Source organism: Cajanus cajan, chromosome 8 (genome assembly GCF_000230855.2).
Source record: "Cajanus cajan strain Asha chromosome 8, NIPB_CcT2T_4, whole genome shotgun sequence".
Classification (NCBI taxonomy): Eukaryota; Viridiplantae; Streptophyta; class Magnoliopsida; order Fabales; family Fabaceae; genus Cajanus; species Cajanus cajan.
Window position 1 is genome coordinate 8,173,919 of NC_138524.1, and position 22,991 is coordinate 8,196,909.

Here is a 22,991-nt window from a genome sequence, read left to right on the forward strand (position 1 = left end):
GTCATAGAAATATGGAATAATAGAAATTAAATCAAGTTTGAAAATATTTTTTTGCCTTACCAACATATTAAAAATAGAGTTTTCTTTGTCGTAAGTAATTGTGGTTCTATTGCAGCAGGTAATATGCAATCTACAATACCTGAATTAAAAATTCTTAAAGCACTCTCTATTTCTTGTCGACCAAGGAAAGTAGAGAAAGTCTTACAGGTTGATTGGATTTCTCCTCCTCCTAAGGACTAGATTAAAAGAAATACTAATAGAGCATATGTAGAGCATGAAGGATTGTCTTCTTGTACTGCTATATTCAGATACTATAATGAAGATTTAGTTGGATGCATTGTTAAATCTTTGAATGTTAATTATGCTTTTGAAGTAGAAGTAGAAATATTGACCATTATACACACACTAGAGATAGTAGTTGTTAAAGGATGAAATGCTTTATTACATGAGACAAATTCACTTTTTAACAGTCGAGTATTTTTATGATCACTCTTTGGTGCCTTAGTCTTTTGAGAAACAAATGACATAATACTTTGGTGTTTATAGATCGGATTTTGATTTTTTTCACATATATAGAGAAGGGAATTCATGTGTTGATAGTATAACAAAATTTTGTATTAGAAATATTGGATATCATTGGTAAGATTATGTATATATTTGTATGATACATAGTTTTAGTCATGATAGATGTGACTTCTCACATTATAGATTCTCTTAAATGGGTTTGATGTCCCCCCCCCCCTTTCTATTGTATTTTTTTTTATTATCTTTTCTTAATAATATTTTAGGAATGTTACAAATGACTGATATAGATAATGGTGTTAACCAGTTAGGATCATTTTATGTATAGTGATACAATAGAATTTATGTAACACTATGAATTTTATTGTTGTTTATTTAATTTTATTAAGTAATTGGTTATGTGATTTTTTATCTTAATGTTTTAAAACTTTAAGGATTAAGAAATTTTTATATTTTTATTTGTTGTGAATTGAGGTCATTATTGACCAAGTTTGGGAGAAGGTATATAAGACTTTTTTAATACTTGAACTTCATAAGTTAATTTCCTTAAGAAATATAAAAAGAAGTTAGAGAAATGAGCTCTAGAGTCAAAGGAAATCATTCTCTCTTTTGACTTTGCAGATTGCTCAGATCCTTCCCTTGGAGCCTAGTTGGTATTGCAAATAGGGATGGCAACGGGGCGGGGCGGGTACGGGTTTCATGATACCCGTCCCCGTCCCCGCAAGTTAAACTCATCCCCATCCCCGTCCCCATACCCGTCGGGTATAGATTTTCATCCTCATCCCCGTCCCCGTCGGGTATCGGGTATACCCGTACCCGTACCCGTACCCATCAATTTTTTTATTTTTTATTTTTTGTAAAAAAAATGATATTTTAAATTTTTTTTATATTATATTATAATTATAATTAGGTTATTTCTTTATCCTATATTATAATAAATAATCATACAAAAAATATTAAATTTTTTTAATATAATTAAATTTAAAATGAATATTAAATTAAAAATAAGAACGGGGACGGGTACGGGTACGGGTACGGGGCGGGTAAGTACATACCCATACCCGTACCCGTACCCGATTTAATATATCGGGTTTTACCCGTACCCGTACCCGTACCCGGTCAAACCGGGTATTTCCCGTCAAAGTCGGGACGGGTTCGGGTATTACCCGCGGGTACGGGTATATTTGCCATCCCTAATTGCAAAGTCGTGATTTGAAGCTTCGAAGCTCAGAATCAATAGTTAGAGTTGTCGTAGGGAGAAAGCTTGGAGGACCATGTTCTTTGTCATTCTTCCTTCTCCTTCCTCTTTTCTTGGTGGTTTGAGGTAAGAGAAACTTGTAGATTAATTAATATTGTGATGTATGTTGAATGTTGAATGAATTGATCTTTTTGTGGCTGTGTTGATTAAAAGGAGAAGTGGAAATCCTTAAGCTATGGGTTTGGTGTTTTTAAGCTTTTTGTAGAGGAATGATGATTTTGGAACCTTTTGGTTGTTGCATGTTGCTTAAATTTGTGTAATTGGATTACATGTGATGTGCATTTGTTAGATTGTGAGATGCATGCTGGTTTGGAACAAGTTTTCGATGGATTGAGCCAAAATCACGATTTTACCAAGTGCATAAATTGTCTTCATACTAAGCGTAGCTTCATGGCGTCAAGCATGATGTAGGTTAGAGGCTCTGTGCCTCACTAATGCCATATGTAGGATATGTAGTGTTGGGGGTGAGTCAATTATGAGCTCTTTAACTTGGTTAGATCAGATGTAGGTTAAGGGGCGTCAAATGTGATTGCCTTGGGAGCTCTCTAACTAATGACATTAGGTGCAGGTTGAGTGGTGTTAGACATGATCAAGTTAATGGCTTTTTTCATTAATGACATCGAGTGCAAGTTGTATAGCGTTGGGTGTGGGTTAGGCAAAGGCTCTCTACCTAAATGACGTTGGACGCGAGTTTGGTAGAATCGAACATGGGTTTAAGATCGAACAAATTGAGTAAGGTACGAAGTTAATGGGTAAAATCTTTAACAGGTTACTAGAAAAGTCGATGGTATCGCAAAGATATTTAGTGGGTTGTACAGATATGTGACTTGGTTAATGCATGTTAATATTGTAGAGGGTCCATACCCAAACTATATTATTCCTGACAACAGATACTGGACTTTCTTAATTTAAGTGGTTAAATCCAATAATTCATGATGTGTTGTAGATTAATGTCCAAATTTATTGTTAATCTAATAAGTCCAAAAAGATTATGTTGTTAAGTTGGTCCTATATGGTTAAACAACTTAGACTGTTCACTTGTGTTGTAAGAAATTTCTTAATTGAAATATGTGATGACACATTGTGATGTTGTGTGTGGGTTACTGTGTTGTTGTGTTGCTATGTTATTCTGTTGTGTTGTATGGTAAAGTTGTGTGGTTATTTACCAAGTTGATATGTTGACTAGTTGTAAACTAGTATGCTGGTTGGTTATTATATGTTGAAGTTATAAGTTGAAATGATGATATGTTGTGGAATTAATAAGATGTATTAATATGTTGTTCTGTGTTGTTATCTAAGTCTTAGCTAGACTAATGATACGTGATATTTATAAAGTTATTGATATATTTGAAATCTTACTGCCATGTTACATCATGTTGATTTCTTGTTTACGAGCTTACCCTTGTTTTTTTTTTTTTTTGTGTAGTTAAACTGTGATGATTATATTATTATAGAAACATGCCAATGTTGATTATGTTCTTTTGATTGTATGTGTAATCTCAATGAGAGACTTATATTTATGTTTTCAACTGTTATTCTTATACATATTATATATTGTTGAAAGGATATCAATAACTGTTTGCATATTAATCTTAATTAATTAATTTTTTTTTTTGTATAATTACTGAACTATAAAGCATGAGAATCTGTTGGATTGTTTTAATTTCTATCTTTTATTAAAAAATGTTCTTATTTGTATTTTTAGAAGGAGCAATCCTAAACTTATTTTTTATCAAACAAGAACCCACCCTAACAAATTTTATTTTTAAAAGGGACTAACATAATATAAAAAAATCAAAGAATTAAAAACAAATTTAAATAAATTTAGAGGACTAAATTAACTTTTACCAAATTATTAGTATAATAATAAATATATAACGTCTTTCTAATGGCCTAGTGTAAGGATTTAGACAACCTTGGACCAATCTTGATTTTATGAAAAAAAAATTCTTTACATCAAAATAAATTTTCTGTTTTACTAATTTTAGTAAATTAATTAGTAAAAATTAAACTTCTTTATTTTGTTACTTTGCCCCCTAATTTTTGAGTCCAGCTATATCAGTTATGTTAATTATAATATATTATTTTTAATAAAATTTTCTTGAAAACACTATTTTTTTTTATCACATTAAATTAGAGAATATACATAACATAACAATTTTATTGTAGTAAATGTTTGTTTCCAACTCTGGAAAGCTAGATTCGCCTTTCTCAATAAGAACACTTCCGTTGGAAATCTAAGTAAAAAAATAGTTTATGATAATAGTATTTTTAAAAAAATAATAAACTAAATATGAAAAACAAACATTCTTTAACTTCAAATTCGAATAAGCTAAAACCTTTTCTTAAACCAAACGTATCCTAAATATGACAACAAACAACTATGCCTTCAAGACAACAAAAAATAGAGTATATATAAAAGTGAAGATGAAACTAATTGTAATTAAATGATGAAAAGTTAAAAAATAAAAAAAAGCTTAACATGTATATATACATTCTATTATATATATATATATATATATATATATATATATATATATATATATATATATATCTTTTGAATTGTCTCAAAGATTAATTTTACTTACGATATTTTATTTGTTTGTAATTTAAAGAGTTTTTATACATAACAAATTGGAACACGAAATTAATTTCTCATTAAATATATAATTTCACAACGTGTAAGTGTAACCTTAGTTTAAAAGTATCGAAAAAAAATAAAAGTGTGTAACTAATATTATTTTAGAACAGAAAATGAAGATAGTAGGTACACATCATCCATTCATTCCTTCTAGTTTTGTTGTTCCTATCCGTGAAAAGGAAAGGGGTAATCTTTGTAGGGCAACCCCAACTAGAAAGCGACATTAATTGATTATAGTGAGGAATCATGATGGAATTGAACTAACAAACTACATATGCAACGTAAAAAGAAATTATTGTTTGAATTGAATTTAGTACAAAAAAAGTGTGATAAACGAAATATCTAGTTCACTTTTCCCCCATAAATAGACTAGGATAGCTATATAGGCCATATGAATGATGGAGAAGGAATTGGGGTAATGTTGCTGTCTCAAAATAGGAAGTTATGGTATGGATAATGGACCATGGAGGATGGGAAGTACTTTAATTTATGAATAATAATGCATGTGCTTTCATATCATGCCAATTTTTTCATCATAGGTTAGGATATGTAAACTAAAATCTAGTCTTTTAGACTTTAGAGTTAGAGAATAGAGAGGTACATGGACATTCACCTAAACTTGGCAACTTGCATTTACACAAACACAATTGCACCTTCTTAATTAAAACTACATAGTAACATTGCAATTCACGGTCATTCCCTAGAAATGGAACCTATGTAAACTAAGCAGCAAAAGGACACAAAAAAGCAACAAAGTTAAAAAAGTTGAACTAATTTTCCCATTTGTTTAGGTGTGTTTGGATCATTGTGAGAGGAGAGTTCAGTTTAACTTGCATTGAAAGGTATAATTTCACTATAACAGACACGGTCTCAACTTTTGGTTTAATGCTTGCCCATGAACATTGAGAAAAACCTGTCAGCAAGAATCATCATAGTAATAATCAGAATAAACTCTTGTTTTCAACTTTGGTCATCATCGAAGGATATTTGTTATGAATTTAATTCTTCAATTATGAAAAGTGTCATTTTTTTAAATTCATTTATTTTCTCTTAAAAGTGATTATATTTTTAATACTTTTTTTTTTTTGTCTAAATGGTACAATTTAAAAATAGAAGCCAACATCGGTTATATGAAACTAATTATTTGAACATCAATTATAAATGAAGTTTCTTCTAAGTATAAATTGAATAATAGTAGTAACCTTCGTTATATAACAAAAGGATAACAAAACCCTTAAAAAAACAGAAGGATAACAAATAGTTCGTTCAAATGGTTCTGAATTAAAAATAAATATTAATCATCAATAAATACTTTGAACTAATATATATATATATATATATATCTTCTCATTTTGTGGAACTAATTAATCCTTCTTAACTCGGAAGGTGCTTTTTGACTTCTTGTTGGTTTCAAATTCATGCGTTACAAGTAAACTTTAACCACATCAAGCCCATAAAATTGTAATCTTAGTCTAACTGTTTATTCAAATTGTAATATTAAGTAAATAACAAAATAATTAATATTTAATAATATTTAGTCTAAATTACATTTTCATTTGTTAACACTTTATCTCATTTTATAATATTTATAGGGTAAAAATGAGATCTAAAGTGTAATTTAATTTAGATATTATTAAATATTAATTATTGCATCATTTTATTTAATATTAAATCATGATTAATGTTATAATTTTAATAATTCATAAATAAACATTTAATGTTTGGGATAATATTGTAGATTTTATATAATGCAAAAACTAAAATTAAGTGACTAAACTATAAATTAAATATAGAAACACCAAAATTATAATTTAGTCTAATTAATATTACGTTGAATGTAACATCTCACCAACTCTTCGAACTTCATTTGTCAATATTATTCACAAATTTGGATCAACTAACAAAGGACGAACATTAAATGCAGGAAAACTACTCTCCATGCATGCGATCATTTTTTCTTGAACATAATTTACCTCCTTTTGAAATTAAAAAAATGTACTCAAAAGATCAACTTCAAAATTATAATTTTTTATTAAAAAATCATCAATTAAAAACTTTATAATTTTTTATACTTATTAATATATTTACTATAAAGCACTTGTGCCTTATTTCTTTGGGAACATTTGTACCAAGTACATGATTGTGGGCTGTGGCCCTTGAGAAAATAACATGTTTGACCACTGACCATGGGCTACAAATGCTTTGCGGCCCATATCTTTGGATATACAAAAAGCTCGGACAGAAATCGGGCCTGCTTTGCAATTTCGGCGAACAATTATTTTAAAAGTGACTAAGCATAAATATTATTTCAGATGAATTTATTCCAGAAGAAAAGAAAATGAAGCTATCATTTTATTGACAATAAAATAAAATAAAATAATATAATAAAATGGAGATAATGTGTCGATTTAATATAAACCACCTATTTTTCTACTTTTACACCAACTCCTTAATTTGAAAACTAATACACTTACAACCTTTACATATATATTGCATTAAATTCCTTAATTGTTTGAAAAACATTCCACCGTATTCTCCTATAAGAGATATTGCTACGAACATTAAAAGAAAAAAGAGAAATTATGTATAATTTCGCAAAACCTCAAAGGACACTAGTATAATTTACACTTCAATATAATATTTTGGAAGATAGGGAGAACCAGAATTGAGAGTTACGTTTGGGTGAAAATCACATGCTACTGTGCAACTTCAACGAATAATGAAAATCATTATGCAAAATTTTAAAACATTTTAATCAGTCCCAACATATTTGCCTACATGGATAACACTTGATTTGGACACCGCTTAGGTCTGCTTTTACTGCTGTTTATCAATCAAAAGTGAAACTTCGCCTCAATATTCCATGCCAACTTTAAATATTAACCTTTATTGTATGAATTGTAAAGGAAAAGAAAATATAATTTTAATTAAAAAATATCACAAAGCACCTGAAGAACTATGCATGATCCTCTACGCCATGCCCTAGTAACACAACCAGCATCCAATTTCTAGGATTCTAGCTCTTTTCATCCCATATTGTCTCTTTGCTTCAACAGTGTCTTAATTTAATTCTCTCAGAATTTTCAACATCTTGAGTGCATAGCATGCATTGAACCACTATTATAGTCTTACTACCTTTTATTGTTCTGCCAATCAATTTACATAAAACAAATGATGCTAACTTGCTAGGCAATATAAGATTAGGATTAGACCATAAAAAAAGGAGAACAATAATCAAGAGAATCATGTTTAGGACTACCACTAAATAAAATCTAACACAATACTATCCTAGAGGATTTCCAACAAGGTTTATCTAACACTCTCCTGGGTTGCTCTGTTCCTAATTTCTAAGACCTTCTTGTGAGAGTTTGAGTGCAATGATGCTACAAAAGTGGGGCTAGCTGCCGGCCGGTATTCAGCAAAGAGCCGTCCAGACCGATACCGAACCCCGCAAGCATTGCATAGGGTCTTAGGACCCATTGGTCCCTCTCTCCATTGAGGCGTGCTTGTCACCTCACAATGCATGCATTTTCTGGTTGCAACTGACTCTTGTGATGATGATCTCTTCATCTCAATTTTGTACGTTGGCAAGGAAATGTCTTTTCTCCTCTGCTGCTTTTTGACTATGTATATTAATTTCCCAGCAGAATGTGTTGGCAAATCTGATTCAGAGACGGCTATCCTTTGAAAATCTGGTGGAGTTAAGTTGACAGGAACATAGTATAGCAGATTGATGTTTGAGAGACGCTGGCGTCTGCCTCGTTTGCCTCGAGGATGATTCGTAGGGACAACAGGTAACTCAGAGTTGGAATTCCCAACTGAGGGAGAGCTACTGCTTTCAAAAACAGAAACTGGGCTGTTGGTTTGGAGTTGCTGCAAATCTTTTCCATTTAAAGAGGCATTCTGGATAGGAATAGTTTTGCCATGTGTAGGTTCGCCAGTCTTCGCTAGCTGTTTTTTCAAATCCCAAAAAAAAGGGTAAAACATTCAGATCCACAGATGATGGATATGCCTATGTATCTTGACAAAACGATAAATTTTTGATAGCACACATAATGTTGTAAGTAATGAGAGAAAGAGAAACTGAGTAATTCTTTCAACATTTACATGTGTATGCCACAGCACTATTCACAGGAAAGTAATGCTACAGTTCAAAAACATGCACACTTATCAATTATCAGATGCCATAAAGTCAATACTATCATGAACAAAATAAGAACAGTCAATAAAACCACTTGTCTTCTGCGGTTTCAGTTTGTGATTGGCATAGGCTTGCCTAATATTTGTGGCTAAACAAATTGTATGATACAACTTAAGTTACTTAACCCTTTGCATGAGACATTTTCTACTTAATCTGGGATCACTTATCAGTCTTGGCTTAGGTTTCAGCAACCTTGCCAATGCATGAAGTTTCCTAAATTTAAACCCATACAGACACGAAAGGCTTTGGCCAAGAGGCAGGTTATTCATTATTGTGTTCATATACCAAGTTCAAGCACACACGTGAGACATCAATCCATCTACTTCTAAAGGATCCAAGAAAGCACATTTTACATATTTTTATATACAAATGCCATATACTCATCATTCCAAATAACCTAAACACTTCCAACTTTCAAGCACTGCATAGAACATTTGTCATTTTTTGACGGCAATACCCCAGAAAGTTAAGGCATGAGTACCAAGATAATTTTGAGACAGATTTTCAAATTTTCATGGTGTCAACTATTATATTTAAAAACTAATAGAAATAAAGCATATAAGAAAAGTTCCCTCTATGATTCAAGTTTGCAACCAAAACGCACAAAAAAAATATGAAAAGCAAAAAAAGCATAAGGACGCTTCAAGGGAATTCAAAGAATCAGTGAAAAGCTAGCTTTACTCTGTGTCACTGTACTGGAGGAAACATGTTGGAAAGCCACCTTAGTAGCAGCTTTTTTAGGGTCTGCTTTAAATTGCAGCCTCAAGGATGGTGTTTAGTCCTATATTGACTAAAGATATGACTTAAAATAGAACTTATAAAACTTAGACAACCCTCACCTAACAAGTCAATTTTATGAGATTGAGTTAAGCTCTAAGCTCAAATTCTAAGAAAACATCTGATGAGGATGGAATCAACTCACTAGCTAAAATATGTTATGCAATTATAGTAGCCCAATAATCCTACTTACTATGAGGCTTGGTTACTAGATCGACATCCAAATCATGAATCATTAAGCTAATTTTTGAATTGTGAATCATAGCTTATATCAAATCCTAAGATTTAGAGACAAATTGAAAGTTGTTAGTACAAGTGGCTCGATATTTGTGTTTTTCTTAACTATATTAATGAATGATGTCAGAGTTTACAAAAAAACAACATGTGATCATAACAACAAAAGGTTGTTACAAATCTTTCCATTGCACATTTCAGAATATGCTTTCCACTATGAACAAGTTTCAAACTATGAAGCTTAGATACTTAGAACGACATGGGTACGATAAGACATGGATATGGGAATACGATTTTTTTTTTTGAAATTAAGGATACAATACGATATAGATATGTTAATAAAAAATATAAAATTTTATACAAATATAAAATATTGATAAAAAAAGAGAGGGAGAAATGTGTCTTTGTAGAGTACACATATTAACTTTTAAAAGGTTTTTCGTTTAAAAATTTTAAAACTAAAAATAAAAATTTAAAATATTAATAAAACGAACATTTGGGTAAAAAAAATGTATCCAAGCCATATCAAATGTTATAAAGCCATATCTAGCCATTGTGAGCTATATCGGAGCCGTATTAGAGTTGTATCCAATAACTTTTTTTATAAAAAATAAAAAATAATCAGATACTCCTTGGATATGTATCTTGACGTATCTGAGCCGTATCAATGTCTGATACGGGTACGACATTGATACTTTTCCATTTTTGGAGTATCTGGGCTTCATAGGTTTCAAAGTTACATTTTTTCCCAACCCAAATCAAAATATCACGAAAGTTCTTAGATCCATATAAATTGCCTACTATTTACTACAGCTTTAAGGATACAAAGGCAAGATAGAGACATATAATTTTAATCCTATAAAAAGTATCAAAGCCACATCCCAAACGTATCAGTCAATAAATACAAAAGATAAAAAATGGAGGATACTCCTTCGATATGCATCTAGGAGACACATGCACACATCCACATCAGTATCAAAAACGGGTATGACATTGACACTGCCATTTTTGGAGTATTTGGGCTTCATAGCCTGCTTATCAAGTAGATGCATGAAAGCTGAATCTTTAGCATATGATTTCACTGCAAGTTTTTCTTCTAAACTAGACAAAATTCGTTCAACAAATCTTTCCTCTTACTCACAGAGAAGTTTGATATAACGCATCTATCTCTAACAGGGAAACAGAACACAAAGAGCTGAGTCAAAGGCTGCTAAAATATTAAGATAATCTCCCCTCTCACTCTCTCAACATTACTTGCTGATTTTTTTGGACTGAATTACCGATGTTCCTTTTTTGTCAAGCTGATGAAGTTCCTTAACAACATCAATGCAGTAAATCACAATCCTGCTAAAAATTCAGACTAAGAAAATTTCCCAGTTATCTAAATAACCATGCTAACATTTCCAATTAAGAAGGTCTACGGTCTACAGTGAAGGTTACACTCATTGAGAAGTACAGATCCTATCAAATGAAACAACCGTTCTAGTAACCAAATTATATTCATGTTGTCTTAGTTTCACATAATTGAACATTTAAACTATATGCATAATTAATTTATCAGATATAGGACCTGTTTGGATTAACTTTTCCATAAACACTAATAAACTTCTACACAAGCTAAAATTATCTCATGCATAAACCAATTTATAGAAGCTCTATCATATTAATTTCTCGAAAATCTTATTTTTAACTTATGTATGAGCTAATTTTAGCTTATAGATAAACTTATTTAACTTTAGTCTCCCATTTTCTTCTCTAGAAGTGATTCCGAATAAGTTTATCCAAGGAGTCAAAAATTGAATTGAAATGAAGTAAAATTGTAAGGTTCTCTGTACATGAAGCAAGGGGCAACATGGGAAGTTACCCAAACAAAGACATCCATTGATAGAGCATAAGTGAGGAAAGGAAACTCACAGAAAAAATCCCAAGTGATGGCTCTTCAAGGAGTTTGAACTCAGCATCCCAATCTAGGTCCACACCAGCATCAGTTTCCACATCCTCAAGGGGGAAATCAAATAACTCGAGGACATCATCAAGAATCTTATCCGACAAACCATTGAAATTCTTGTCAAAAAACAAACAGTCCTTCATGTTTACAATACCTTGAAGAGAAACACAGCAAAGGTTAGAAATTCAAGTCCGAGAAAGGGTCATTGTTATAATGCTGAGGAAACATAACATTGTACTACGTCGTGAATGTTAAAGTGAAAACAAGAGAAGTGTGTTGTGGTGCAGAGTGAAAGTGTCGGAAAGAAAGAAGCGTTTGACAATAGAAGAGACTCACGGTGACAGCTGACAGGTGAAATTGCTCAAACTCAACTCAAAGTCTCAAATAGATTCCTTTCAATCTCTGTCTTTGCTTTGCTTTTCTTATTATTATTATTATTATTATTATTTATTTTTATTTTTATTTACGGCGGTGGCGCTACCATGCGGAAGCCCTTATCTGCACTCTTCCTACCTCTGCCCTTTCTTAACTCTTTTAACTTAATCACTATTTCTTTTTCCTATTCGCATGTGACATGTCTCTATTTTATCCCAACATTATTCTTTTTCCTGCATTCTTTATTATTGGCGTGGCTAAAATTTTATGTTGGTAATTTGGAGTCACTTTCTATGGTAGAATTTACATCAAAAATTATATTTTGTTTTTTTATTTTATTCCAGCATGCCTTTGTTGTATGTTTTTATATACAGAGAGAGTTTAGTCTAATTATAAAGAAATGATGATAATTACATAATACTTGCATTTTTATGTTTATTGTGTTTAAATACGTGAATTAAAAATATATGTAAACAAAAATAAAATCCACCTACTTTAACTGGATGATAAAAAACTAAAAATTTTAAAAGTATATGTATGTGTATTTTAGAAATTTTTATGCTCGATAAAAGAAACATAATTCACAAGACCAGAAGCAAATTAGAAATTGTTAAATATTTGAATTATTGTCTTAGGCATATTTGATTCAACCATGCCCCCTTGGCCTTGGGCCCCCAAATAATGGTAATTTCCACGGACGAGCAAAATCATGGCCTAATTATAATTATTAGGTTCATTTTTTTTCCTTTTTTATTTAAAATTAGTATTTTAGTTGTCCAATGCATAGATTAAATATTTATTATATAAATAAAATTTAAAACAAATTATATTTATAAATAAATATCATGTTTAATCACATAAATTATGTTTTAAATTTATGATAAATAATTTGTATTATAATAGTGAGAAGAGGTTATTTTATTTATTGATAATTTATTTTAAAATTATTAAAATTTAATTTATAAATAATCATAATAAATTAAAAAAAAATTAAATATGAAGTTATAAGTATCTTTAAAAATCTTTTGATAAAAAAAAACTCTAAAAACACTCTAGCATGTTTTACATATATGAATTGATTCATAACAACTGACATTGGTAGATGTGGAACCACACAGGACAGATGACATTAACACGATCAATAAATTCAAACGTTACAAGTTCAGCAATAAATTCGACACTGCAAATGGTTACAAATTTTAAGTATATATCAGTAAGATGCTAGTAGAGTTTAAAACAATTAGGTTGTAACATAGTAATTGACATGTACCAAAATATTAAGTTCGGTGAAAAATAAAAATTAAATGCACATGAATGTTAATCAAAATTATTAAAATAACAGTTCAAAGAAAAAGTTTAAAATTTTAAATACATTCCACCATTACAAAAGTATAAGTGGAAAAATCTTGAACATTCATTAATTTTAAATTTTAACATAAAAAAATGTATTAAATGCACTATTCAGTTTTTTTAGCTGGAGAGGATCCATGGCCATGTACCTTTTATAAAACGTTTTATTAAGAAATTGTTGAGCCAATACTGTGTATTCAAGAAGATAAGTAGGACAAAGGAGTACTTGTAATCAGCTTTTAGATGTGAAACTCCCTTGTCTCATTATTTGCTTGCGTACAGGTTTAGGTTAGTTGGCACAAAAAATAAACTTAGAATGCCTTTTCTTTCTTTCTTTTTTTTTTTTTTTTTTTTTTTTTTGAATTAGTTGCACGATAACCACAGTTCTTAGTCAACAAAAATAAAAATAAAGAGGAAACGCTCAACAGAATTTAAGCTTCTCTGTTCTCATCAACGGACAAAACTTGGAACAAACTCCAGTTTAAGCTATACGACCGGGGATGAGAATATCAATCGTTTAAAACATGGCTGATGCAGATTTTGTCTAAAATATCTCTTCTCTAAAATCTTTTAGACTGTGATCCCACAAATTATGATTTAATTACTTTCACTTCTTAACTTTCGACGTTCTTCTTCTCACATTTACAATTAGTAAGTATAAGAAAATGAAGAAGGCAAAAGTAATTGCTAGCGTAACGACCCTCCAGAGGCCATATGCACTGCTTGATATGTCCCAACTCTCCTGCAATTTAACATAGTAAAATCAATCAAAATTCAAGACACAATTTGGGTGCAAGTCACCAAATGTCTTCCAGCAGTTCCTACCTTCCACGAGCAGAGAGATCTAATAAGATTATCAATTTATCATGGATATACACATAAATACTTCACACATAAGCTTCATAATGAAAGATATCGGGTTCCAAATTTCATAGATGGTTTTTTATTAAAATTAAAATCTAATAAAGATAAACCATTTACACCAATTTGTTGTAAAGTTCTCCTAAAATAAAATTTAAATAAATAATATGCATAAAATATTTGCTGTTGTGATCATGATTTTTTTTTTTTTAAAGTTGTCCAAAATTAAGACTCCCAAACTTCTCCAACCATTAACTCCCATGGATAGGATTATACAAAGAGAGAACATATAAAACCAGCAGTCATACCTCGGCATTCAGCAATGAGGCTTTATGTTGTTTATAGAAAATGGTTCTTGCATATTCGTAGAGCTGTAAGTCAAGGTCATTAAGAGACCGTATCTCATCGAGAACCTTTTCAGGAACCTGAAGACGTGCCTGTAAAATCACAAAAATCACTAAAAAGGGATAATGCAATAGTAAAAGATAACAACAGGCTGTAGAACACTCCAATCCAACACCTAAAGTCAGATGTCAACATTAATCAGACACTACAGACTCGGTCATTGGTAACTAAAAATTTGTAAAAAAATGTAAAAGATGTTGAAACAATTTATCAATGTTTAACAAGTTCCATATTCATGTTATATATTCTAAATTTCTAATATATATAGAATAACCCTTTCAAGAAACTCTGGCCACATAATCATGAGATTTCCAGCTATAATGCATAAATGTCAATGCTAGAGCATCCTTGCTGATTTGAAAGCCTGTAAAATGATTTTGGAGATAGACAAGTTTGCTTAAAAGAGTGCGCAAACTAGTATCCCAGACTGTACACCACAAATTTGAAACCAAAGCCTAAATAGCTTGAAATACAGGCACCGCCTACCCATACAAGAAATACAAATGCTGGACAGTGGTAAATATCTACACCTGAAGAGGAATATTTTCCGAGCATGAGAACTGCTAAGCTTACCTCCTTTGTAAAGTTCACAGGAGAAATCTTCTTCAAAGAAGAGACACGTCGACGTGACTGGGCCTTCCGTAAATTGGAAATACAGACTTCATAAGCATCCATTAGTTCTCCAGCCGTCATCTAAAATCAATAACAGATCAGCATCCTTTTAAATATGAGAAACACATTATATCTAATAAGCCCATGAAAATCACCACACTTGCTAAGAAAACTAAGCTTACATTAGATTCTGTTGCTTCTCCACCTTCACTTGAAGTAACCTCACTTACTCCCCCGTCTGAGGTGCTATTCTGTTTTGCAGTGAGAAATGTTGTAAGAATGCTTTCTTTATTCAACTTCATTAAAAAGGTTCCTCCATCAGAGATATGCTTGTTAGGTCTTACCTTATGTTGACTGATATCAGGATCAGAATCCGAAAATGATCTCTTTTCTGCAGTACAAGTATATGATCAATGTCATGTGTAAATGAAAACACACCAAAATCTGTCCAAGAATATAAATGTCACCACCAAAATACCAACTAAAGGTCATTTCAAAAAATGATATTTACACACACACAACACACACGACAGAGTCCTGTGTCATTCTTCAAATGCTGCACCATTTTAGACGCCTTATTTGCTTTTGTAACTTGAGAAAAAGTTCAATGGAAACATAAAAGTGTTTAACCACACCAACCTGTATTATCAGTAGTTTCCAAGCTAGTGTTTGGTGCATTAAGCTGTGATATCACTTGAGTACCAACCACATTTGCAAACCTCGTTGCAGATTCTCTGTGCTCCTCAGTAAGACCAACGTATAACATATCATCCAGTCTCTTCTGCAAGATGTACAAGCACATACCATAACAGTTTTGAGGAGAGAAACAGTATGGGAAGCCAACAACTATCACAAGTTTAAAAGCTTATTTAATACCTTCGCAACATCTAGCACATATTTACCGAGAGTCTTGTATTTCTGTATACAATGGCGCACTTCATGTGCTTCTGCTATATAAGAATTGTTTGTCAAACCTGCAACCTGATAATTGAGCAGTACATCAAACTTCATTACATATATTACAGAAATCATTATCAGGCAACTCCATGCGTACATGATTTGAGGTTTTCAATTGCATTTGGGGATTTAAATTAGCAGGATATACAACTAAAAAGCACTGCACATCCCATATTGTTAACCAAGTACTATTTAAACGAAGGCTATGGTATTTGGTGTTAAGGTATAAGGTGAGAGTGGGTCATACAACAATAAAATGGGTAAGCAGTCACATGGCTTTAAAAATATATGCATCCATGATTAGCGGCATCAGAACAGAAACGTAAATTCTGGGAAACATACTACAGTTGAATCATGATTTCAGAAAACAGTAAGCTATTCATAGTACTTCCAGAAAAATGAAGCATAAGAATCTCAACACTGCTAACAGTTGCTGAAGTACCTGGAATGTGGCTCCATTATGTACAACATCCAAAGCCACAGGATGATTGATGTATTCTTGTAATGGCATTGCAAAATCTTCCATGTCATAAGAATCACTGCTCTCAATGATATTCTGACCCCTACTATACCTAGTATCTCTCTGTCAATTAAGGTCTACATCAATCATATATACATCACATGGACGTACAGAAGAACATGTAAAAGTAATGGACAACTAGTATAACCCAGTACATGAAAACATACATTAGCCAACAGAAGGACATCATGAAGCAAAGACTTCATTTTCTTTTTCGGCAACTTCAATGACAATTATTTCCATCTTCAACAATAAATGAATGGCTACAGTTGCATATTTAAACACATTTACATCCATAACCATACCATAGGAAACAAAGTCATGTTCAAGATTGCTTTAAAAACAAAAATCAGGCTCCATGCTTTTTAATACAAGTAATAGTGTATCAGCAAATAGACTCTGACAACCTTGCATAAATTTAGAAGCATGGAAATAAAATTCACAAATATGCCAATACCAAACAATAGTGAAATAAAATATACCCTAGTAAATAGGTCTTCTCTCATCCATGGAACCAGGTACTTCCATGGCCAGATATCCAGTGTGCTTACTCCTTTAGTCTTAGAGCTTAGACGTAAAGCCATCTTTGTTGCGGATGTCAAGTTTGGATGCACCAAAAATCTAGCTGCAACCTCTATTGAAAATTCATAAGTACTAAAGACACGGTCAACTGGATTCCTAAGTATGGTCACCACAGAAGTTCTCTCTCTTGGAAGTTTGGATGTCATGCTATAGTCATCATGTGTAACTAACAGCCTGCATTTTGGTTTCCTGCAAATTCACGGAAACAATAGAATGCACAAATAAAAAATGAATGTTGAAATTCAGAGTGTACTTTTTTCATCTAAAATAAAATGTGGGTTTTCGACAATGGACTAAGACTATTGGTGAGAATGTGGTGACCTTACAGAAGCTGCTATGCTTTAGATGCGAAGTAAAAACAGCTGTGAAGATCTGTCATAATTTTGTTGAATGAAAATATCATAAAAACTGCTGTGCATTGTACACAAATTACTGTGTAAAAAAAAAAAAAAAAACCAGAAAAAGCAGCTGAAAACTACTAGATTTACGGAGATGTGGGTTATAATGATAAGCAACAACAACAAGGTCCAAAACTCGGCAAGAGAAAATGTCAAATAGCTTAATAAACTTCTCAAGAGCCACAGCAGCTTAAAAAAATGTTATCAAAGGCACTCCTAAAAGCTTTAGTGACCTTTGTTGTCAAAAGGCACCCAGTCCACACCTGTGCCAGATGGGGCTACTACCCTCACTAGAAGTGCCACCCACTTTACTCCACCAAAACCCAAAACACTCATTTTAGCATTTTAAAAAACGTAGCAACAAAATCCACATGCCACAGCCACATGCAGGCATAATAATTGAAGAAGAACAAAAATTACTAAAACAATGAATTAAAGCAGCACCTTGGATCAAAGCGCAACTTATCATAAGAGCGAGGGCATTCCAGATTGTTGGGATACAACTTCTTCAAAAAACTGCAGAAACAACAACAGGTCAACGAATTCAATTCAATTAAATTAAAGAGGTCAAAGTTACAGTCATAATAGAAATTAAATTACCAGTGAAAATAGGTTCTCCCTCCCGTCCTGGGAACATGCAGAAAATAGAGCAAATCCCTTAGCGTGTGCTTATCTTCTGTTCTCATCTCTTCATCGAGCGAAGACCGCGCCCAACTCCTGACAACGCTGTGGCATTGTCCAAAATCACTTTCCGCAAAAGAGCCATTCACTAATAAATCAAAACCAAACACGAGTTAATCCACAAACAGAGAAACGGAGAATAAATAAATAATAATCGACGACGAATGATTGTTACCTAATCCGAGGAGAATGAGCAAGAAGGCGCAGAGCTTGAGAGTAGGATCCATGCACGAAACCCCTCCTCCTGCGAGAAAGAAGAATGAAAACCCTAACGAAGAGAGAGAGAGAGAGAGGGAACAACGGTAGGCAATGGACCTACCTGTATCGAATTACGGGATCTCGTGCTCGTAAATTGGCAGAAGTGCGTTTGGACTCCGATGCGGACCCACTTTGGGGGCGAAACGGCTTTTTTGCGTTTGTGTGTGGAGATGAGATTCTGTTTTGTGGCCAGCCAAACAGAAACTTTCCCGGGAAAATGGATGGGAAAGAACCTGAAGGCTAGCAGCGTTTGAATTAAACGCAAGACACTGCTCTAATTAATTGTTGTTACTTGGAAAGTTGAAACAAAAGAATGTTGAAACGAGAGGAACCTTTTTTTTTTCTTTTTCTTTTTCTTTTTTTTCTCGCCCTTTCAATTCCACTATTTTACTGCATAAGGAAAGGGTGGGGACAAAATGGTCAAAACGCCCTACAACAATGCCAGCGACCACCACTTTTCTAGTTTTATGTTTTTTTTTTGCTTTTTTACAAAAATGGAAAAAACTGGAACGGATATTTTTCATAATCACTTTTTTTTTATTTTAAAACTTACATGAATTACTTATCGGTTTGAATACCAGTCAACCCCATCATAAATTTGCAAGGAAACAATTACTTTTTAAATATTTTTAATTACAATCAACACACTTTTAATTTGTCATTAATTAGAACAATATATTCGTACATTTACACGGGATATTATAATTTTTACATACTAAATTTGTTGACCGTACCATGTTTGATTATTCTAAAATTTCTCACAATCACATCACTTGTCATGTAGTTTAACTGTGAAATTTTTGGTTGATGGTATTTTTCTTGAGTTAATAATTTCTTGCACCAGAAAACGTGTACTATGACGATTAAATTCGAGGATATGACGACTATTAGTCTTCAATTCTTCATCTCTCATTGCCCTATTAATTATTTCAGTATAAACATGGTTAACCCAAAGTTTAGCATCGACTTCCTTCCCTCTTTGGATGAATAAGACATTACATCTCTCACAAGTCGACATGATAATTGCAAAAATTGGTAATTTTCTTGTTTTTCTAAGAATGAAATTTATTGTCTTTGCCAAGTTGGTAATCATGTGTCCATATTATCGGCCACCGTCTCATGCAAGAGTCTATTGTTCTATTGGTATAGTGTTGAGCCATTCAATTACACCTTCAGTTTCTAGTTCGCTCTTAAGTGTGTTGTAGTAGTAATTGAATTTTGGTTTAGTCATCCCATAAGCTGTGAAATTAGATGAGTAAAAAATAAACAATTTAGCATTGTTGAAATATGGTCAAACAAATAAAAATAATTAATGATAAGAACTACATACCCATGTTGAAAATAAAAATACTTGGCTCAATTGCACTTTGCATTTGAACCCAAGAATGGTCTCATTTAAATAGAAGGTGGAGATAGGGTTTAATCAATTATACTTATGACTAAAGTATTAGATTCTTAACGTGCGTAAATCAATGACATTCTACATCAATAACACTCATGACTAAAATATTAGATTCCTGGCGTGCGTAAATCAATGACAATCTGCATTAATGACATTCATGACTAAAGCATTAGATTTCTAACGCACGTAATTCAATGACACTTTGCATCAATGACACGTTGCATCAATGACATTTTGCATCAATGACACTCATGACTAAAACATTAAATTCTTGACACGTGTAATTCAATGACACTATGTATCAATGACACTATGCATCAGTGACACTCTTTCCTGACGCATATAAATCAATGGTATTCTTAATTAATAGCATTGTATATTAAGTACAATAATTATAACAGTTATATCATTAAAATGAAAATAACTTAAAAAAAAACAACTTAAACAATATTTTACATATTTATAATTTTAACGAATAATTTACGAAATTATAATATTAAATTTTGTATATTTAAAAAATATAATTTCATTATTAAAATATATTATTCTTTTGTATTTTATTTGTGAATTTTAAATTAAATTATCTATATTTTTTAAATAAATTTCTTTTTTAATAAAATAAATAAGTTTTAACATTATCTTTATTTTTAACATAAATTTAAAATATTATACATAATGTATAATATTTTAAATTTAAGATATAATTATAATACTAATTATTTCAAATATATATATATATATAATTTAATTATAATAAATCATTTCCAAATTCTAAAAATTAAAATTAATTATATATTTTTTAAAAAATTAAAATCAGAAAAAAAAAATGAAAAAAAAAAGAAGAGAAAAAAGGCCCATTAAAAAACCGGTTACTGGGTAATCGTTTTCTTAATGAAATTTTAAAAAAAAAAAAAAATTCAAATCCTATTGAGAAATCGGTTACTCTGGACCTAAAAACAGGTCATTTAGGTAAATAAAAATTGGCACAAGTTATTAAAACAAATATAAAAAAAATTAAAAAAAGTCTCAATGTTTAGTTATTTAGGAAATCTAAAACAACAAATAACCTCACTCATGATTGTATAAATAAGATGATTTAAATCATCATTTATATAATAAAAAATAATACACAAAAGACGATCTAAATAATATTGATAGTTATATATATTAATGTACATTTATTTAATTTAACAGAAAATTAAAAAATCAAGTAACAAATGAGTTACAAAAATTAAAATCACTTTGTATTTAATATAAACTAATTTTATCTGTTTAATTATATATAATATAATCTAGAACCAAAACTATTTTAGTTTGTAGCTCTTGAAATATTTTAATATTAACATAAAAAATTGTTATCATTTCCATAATTTTATCCATCACTAATAATTACTAATTAAAATTCTTATATAATTACTAATGTATAATGATTTTATGTATAATATTTTTATAATTATTTTCAATAACTATTAATAATTAGTAAATAAATACTAATGTATAACGGATGGTATTAAATTTATTCATGATAGAGTTTATACAATACTAAAATTGTGATGCCCTCAAGTCCCCTTCTTTCTCGTTTTTCCTTCACTCTCTTGATCTTCCTAAATCCTCTTTTCTTCTTCTCAAGGCTGGACAGTTGGTAGAGTAAGGAAGCTTCAAGCTTTGTGATTGGAAGATTTCTCAATCTTCTCCATTTTTTCTCTTCTCGGACGTGGTCGAGCTAGGGTTGCGAAGCCGAAACACCTTCTTCCTCCTTCTCCTTATGGTGTAACTCGGAGTTGCTTCACTTTGATTCGAGGTTAGAGAAGTTCATTTTTAGCTGTGGGTTGAATTCGTGGTGCTTGAGTTGTTGAAGGAGGGGAAAAAAGTGGGTTTTTGGGTTGCATTGGAAAATAGATGATTTGGGTTGATTTTGAGTTGCATGTTGGTATTCTTGGTATTTTTCTGTGTTGTGGGTGAATGTTATTGGCGAGATTATAGGTTGCATGTGTTGCGTTTAGATGAAAGTGCATGATTTGATGAAAAATCAAAGGGGTGTTTTTGTTTTCAATTTTTCAGGTGAGTCACGAGCATGATTGGTGAGTCACGGTCGTGATCTCCTCAATCTTTATAATACTGCTCAGAGTGAGTCACGGGTGTGACTAACCCTGTTTGAGAATCTTCACTCTTTTCTTTTGAAGGTTAAAGTGTAGATTAAATTATCAAGTTGATAAAGTTGAAATCTATTGAAAGATTGATTTAATGTTGTAAGTTGCTATGTTGTTAAAAGAGTTGTATAGTTGTATAGAAGTTGCTAAGTTGTGTGTTGCCTATTGTTGATGATGTTATGATGATGTTGTGATATATAAGTGGTTTATGTTGTAAAGTTGTCAGAGTTGCTTATGGGAGTTGATTAAAAGTTGTTAAGTTGCATTAAGTTGTTTTAAAGTTGTCAAAATGATTATTATTGTAAAGTTGTAAGAATGATGTCTATAGTTGTGAAGCCGTTAAAGTTGATATTGTGATGACTATAATTGCTCAAATTGTTTATTCAAGTTGATATTATGATGCCTCTGTAATGTTATATAAAGATGTTTATTATTGTAAAGTTGTAAAGTTGGGGACATATGATGAAGATATATGTCATATGTTGAGATACATAATACTAAAGTGATAAGTTGAAAGTTTTTTTATTTATTTTTAAAGTTGAATATCTTAGTACTATGTGGATGGCATGGAAGTAGTCGATCCATATCATGATTGAATGACCAATTTGAGTAAGGTATCTAGTTAAAGATGTAGCCTTTGACTAGGTATTGGAGAGTACGTGGTACTTGGAGGGTAGTGGATGAGCTAACTCCATATGTGGATTAGTGATGCAAGCCAAGGCCGTGGTAGCAGGGTCAGCCCAAGCATAAGGCTGCCTAGGCCCTAACTTTAGACCCTCAAATTATTATTTTTTACTTATAGAACTTAATGAAACAGTTGTATCAGTACTGACTTTAGTTTGTTGGTCATTGTTTAAGT

The 22,991-nt window shown here is 31.5% G+C and overlaps 2 protein-coding genes across 2 annotated transcripts; both read right to left on the reverse strand.

Moving 5' to 3' along the window:
• Positions 1–7,477: 7,477 nt before the first annotated feature.
• On the reverse strand, positions 7,478–12,103 carry LOC109798958 (GATA transcription factor 11). Its single transcript, XM_020359413.3, has 3 exons — positions 11,918–12,103; positions 11,548–11,735; positions 7,478–8,372 (listed from the first exon to the last, which is right to left on the reverse strand). The coding sequence occupies exons 2-3, from the start codon at positions 11,722–11,724 to the stop codon at positions 7,731–7,733; spliced, it is 819 nt and encodes a 272-aa protein (XP_020215002.1). The 5' UTR covers positions 11,725–11,735; positions 11,918–12,103; the 3' UTR covers positions 7,478–7,730.
• A 1,630-nt stretch (positions 12,104–13,733) lies between these two features.
• TPST (tyrosylprotein sulfotransferase) lies at positions 13,734–18,927 on the reverse strand. The gene is made up of 13 exons (XM_083061869.1): positions 18,642–18,927; positions 18,498–18,566; positions 18,242–18,410; positions 18,086–18,157; positions 17,144–17,432; positions 16,584–16,724; positions 16,061–16,165; positions 15,824–15,965; positions 15,529–15,575; positions 15,367–15,435; positions 15,146–15,265; positions 14,476–14,604; positions 13,734–14,048 (listed from the first exon to the last, which is right to left on the reverse strand). Exons 2-13 carry the CDS (start codon positions 18,547–18,549, stop codon positions 13,914–13,916), a joined length of 1,470 nt encoding a protein of 489 aa, XP_082917995.1. The 5' UTR covers positions 18,550–18,566; positions 18,642–18,927; the 3' UTR covers positions 13,734–13,913.
• Between the last annotated feature and the right edge of the window lie 4,064 nt (positions 18,928–22,991).

Bases quoted from the DNA above. Each gene is read 5' to 3' on its own strand.
- TPST (XM_083061869.1), bottom strand. From the start codon at position 18,549: ATGGATCCTACTCTCAAGCTCTGCGCCTTCTTGCTCATTCTCCTCGGA. The intron at 15,576-15,823 runs GTTGGTGTGGTT...CTTGTACTGCAG, and splicing joins GGAAACTACTGATAATACAG to AAAAGAGATCATTTTCGGAT. The intron at 14,605-15,145 runs GTAAGCTTAGCA...GTGATTTTACAG, and splicing joins CTGTGAACTTTACAAAGGAG to GCACGTCTTCAGGTTCCTGA.
- LOC109798958 (XM_020359413.3), bottom strand. From the start codon at position 11,724: ATGAAGGACTGTTTGTTTTTTGACAAGAATTTCAATGGTTTGTCGGAT. The intron at 8,373-11,547 runs GTGAGTTTCCTT...TTGAAAAAACAG, and splicing joins CATCACTTGGGATTTTTTCT to CTAGCGAAGACTGGCGAACC.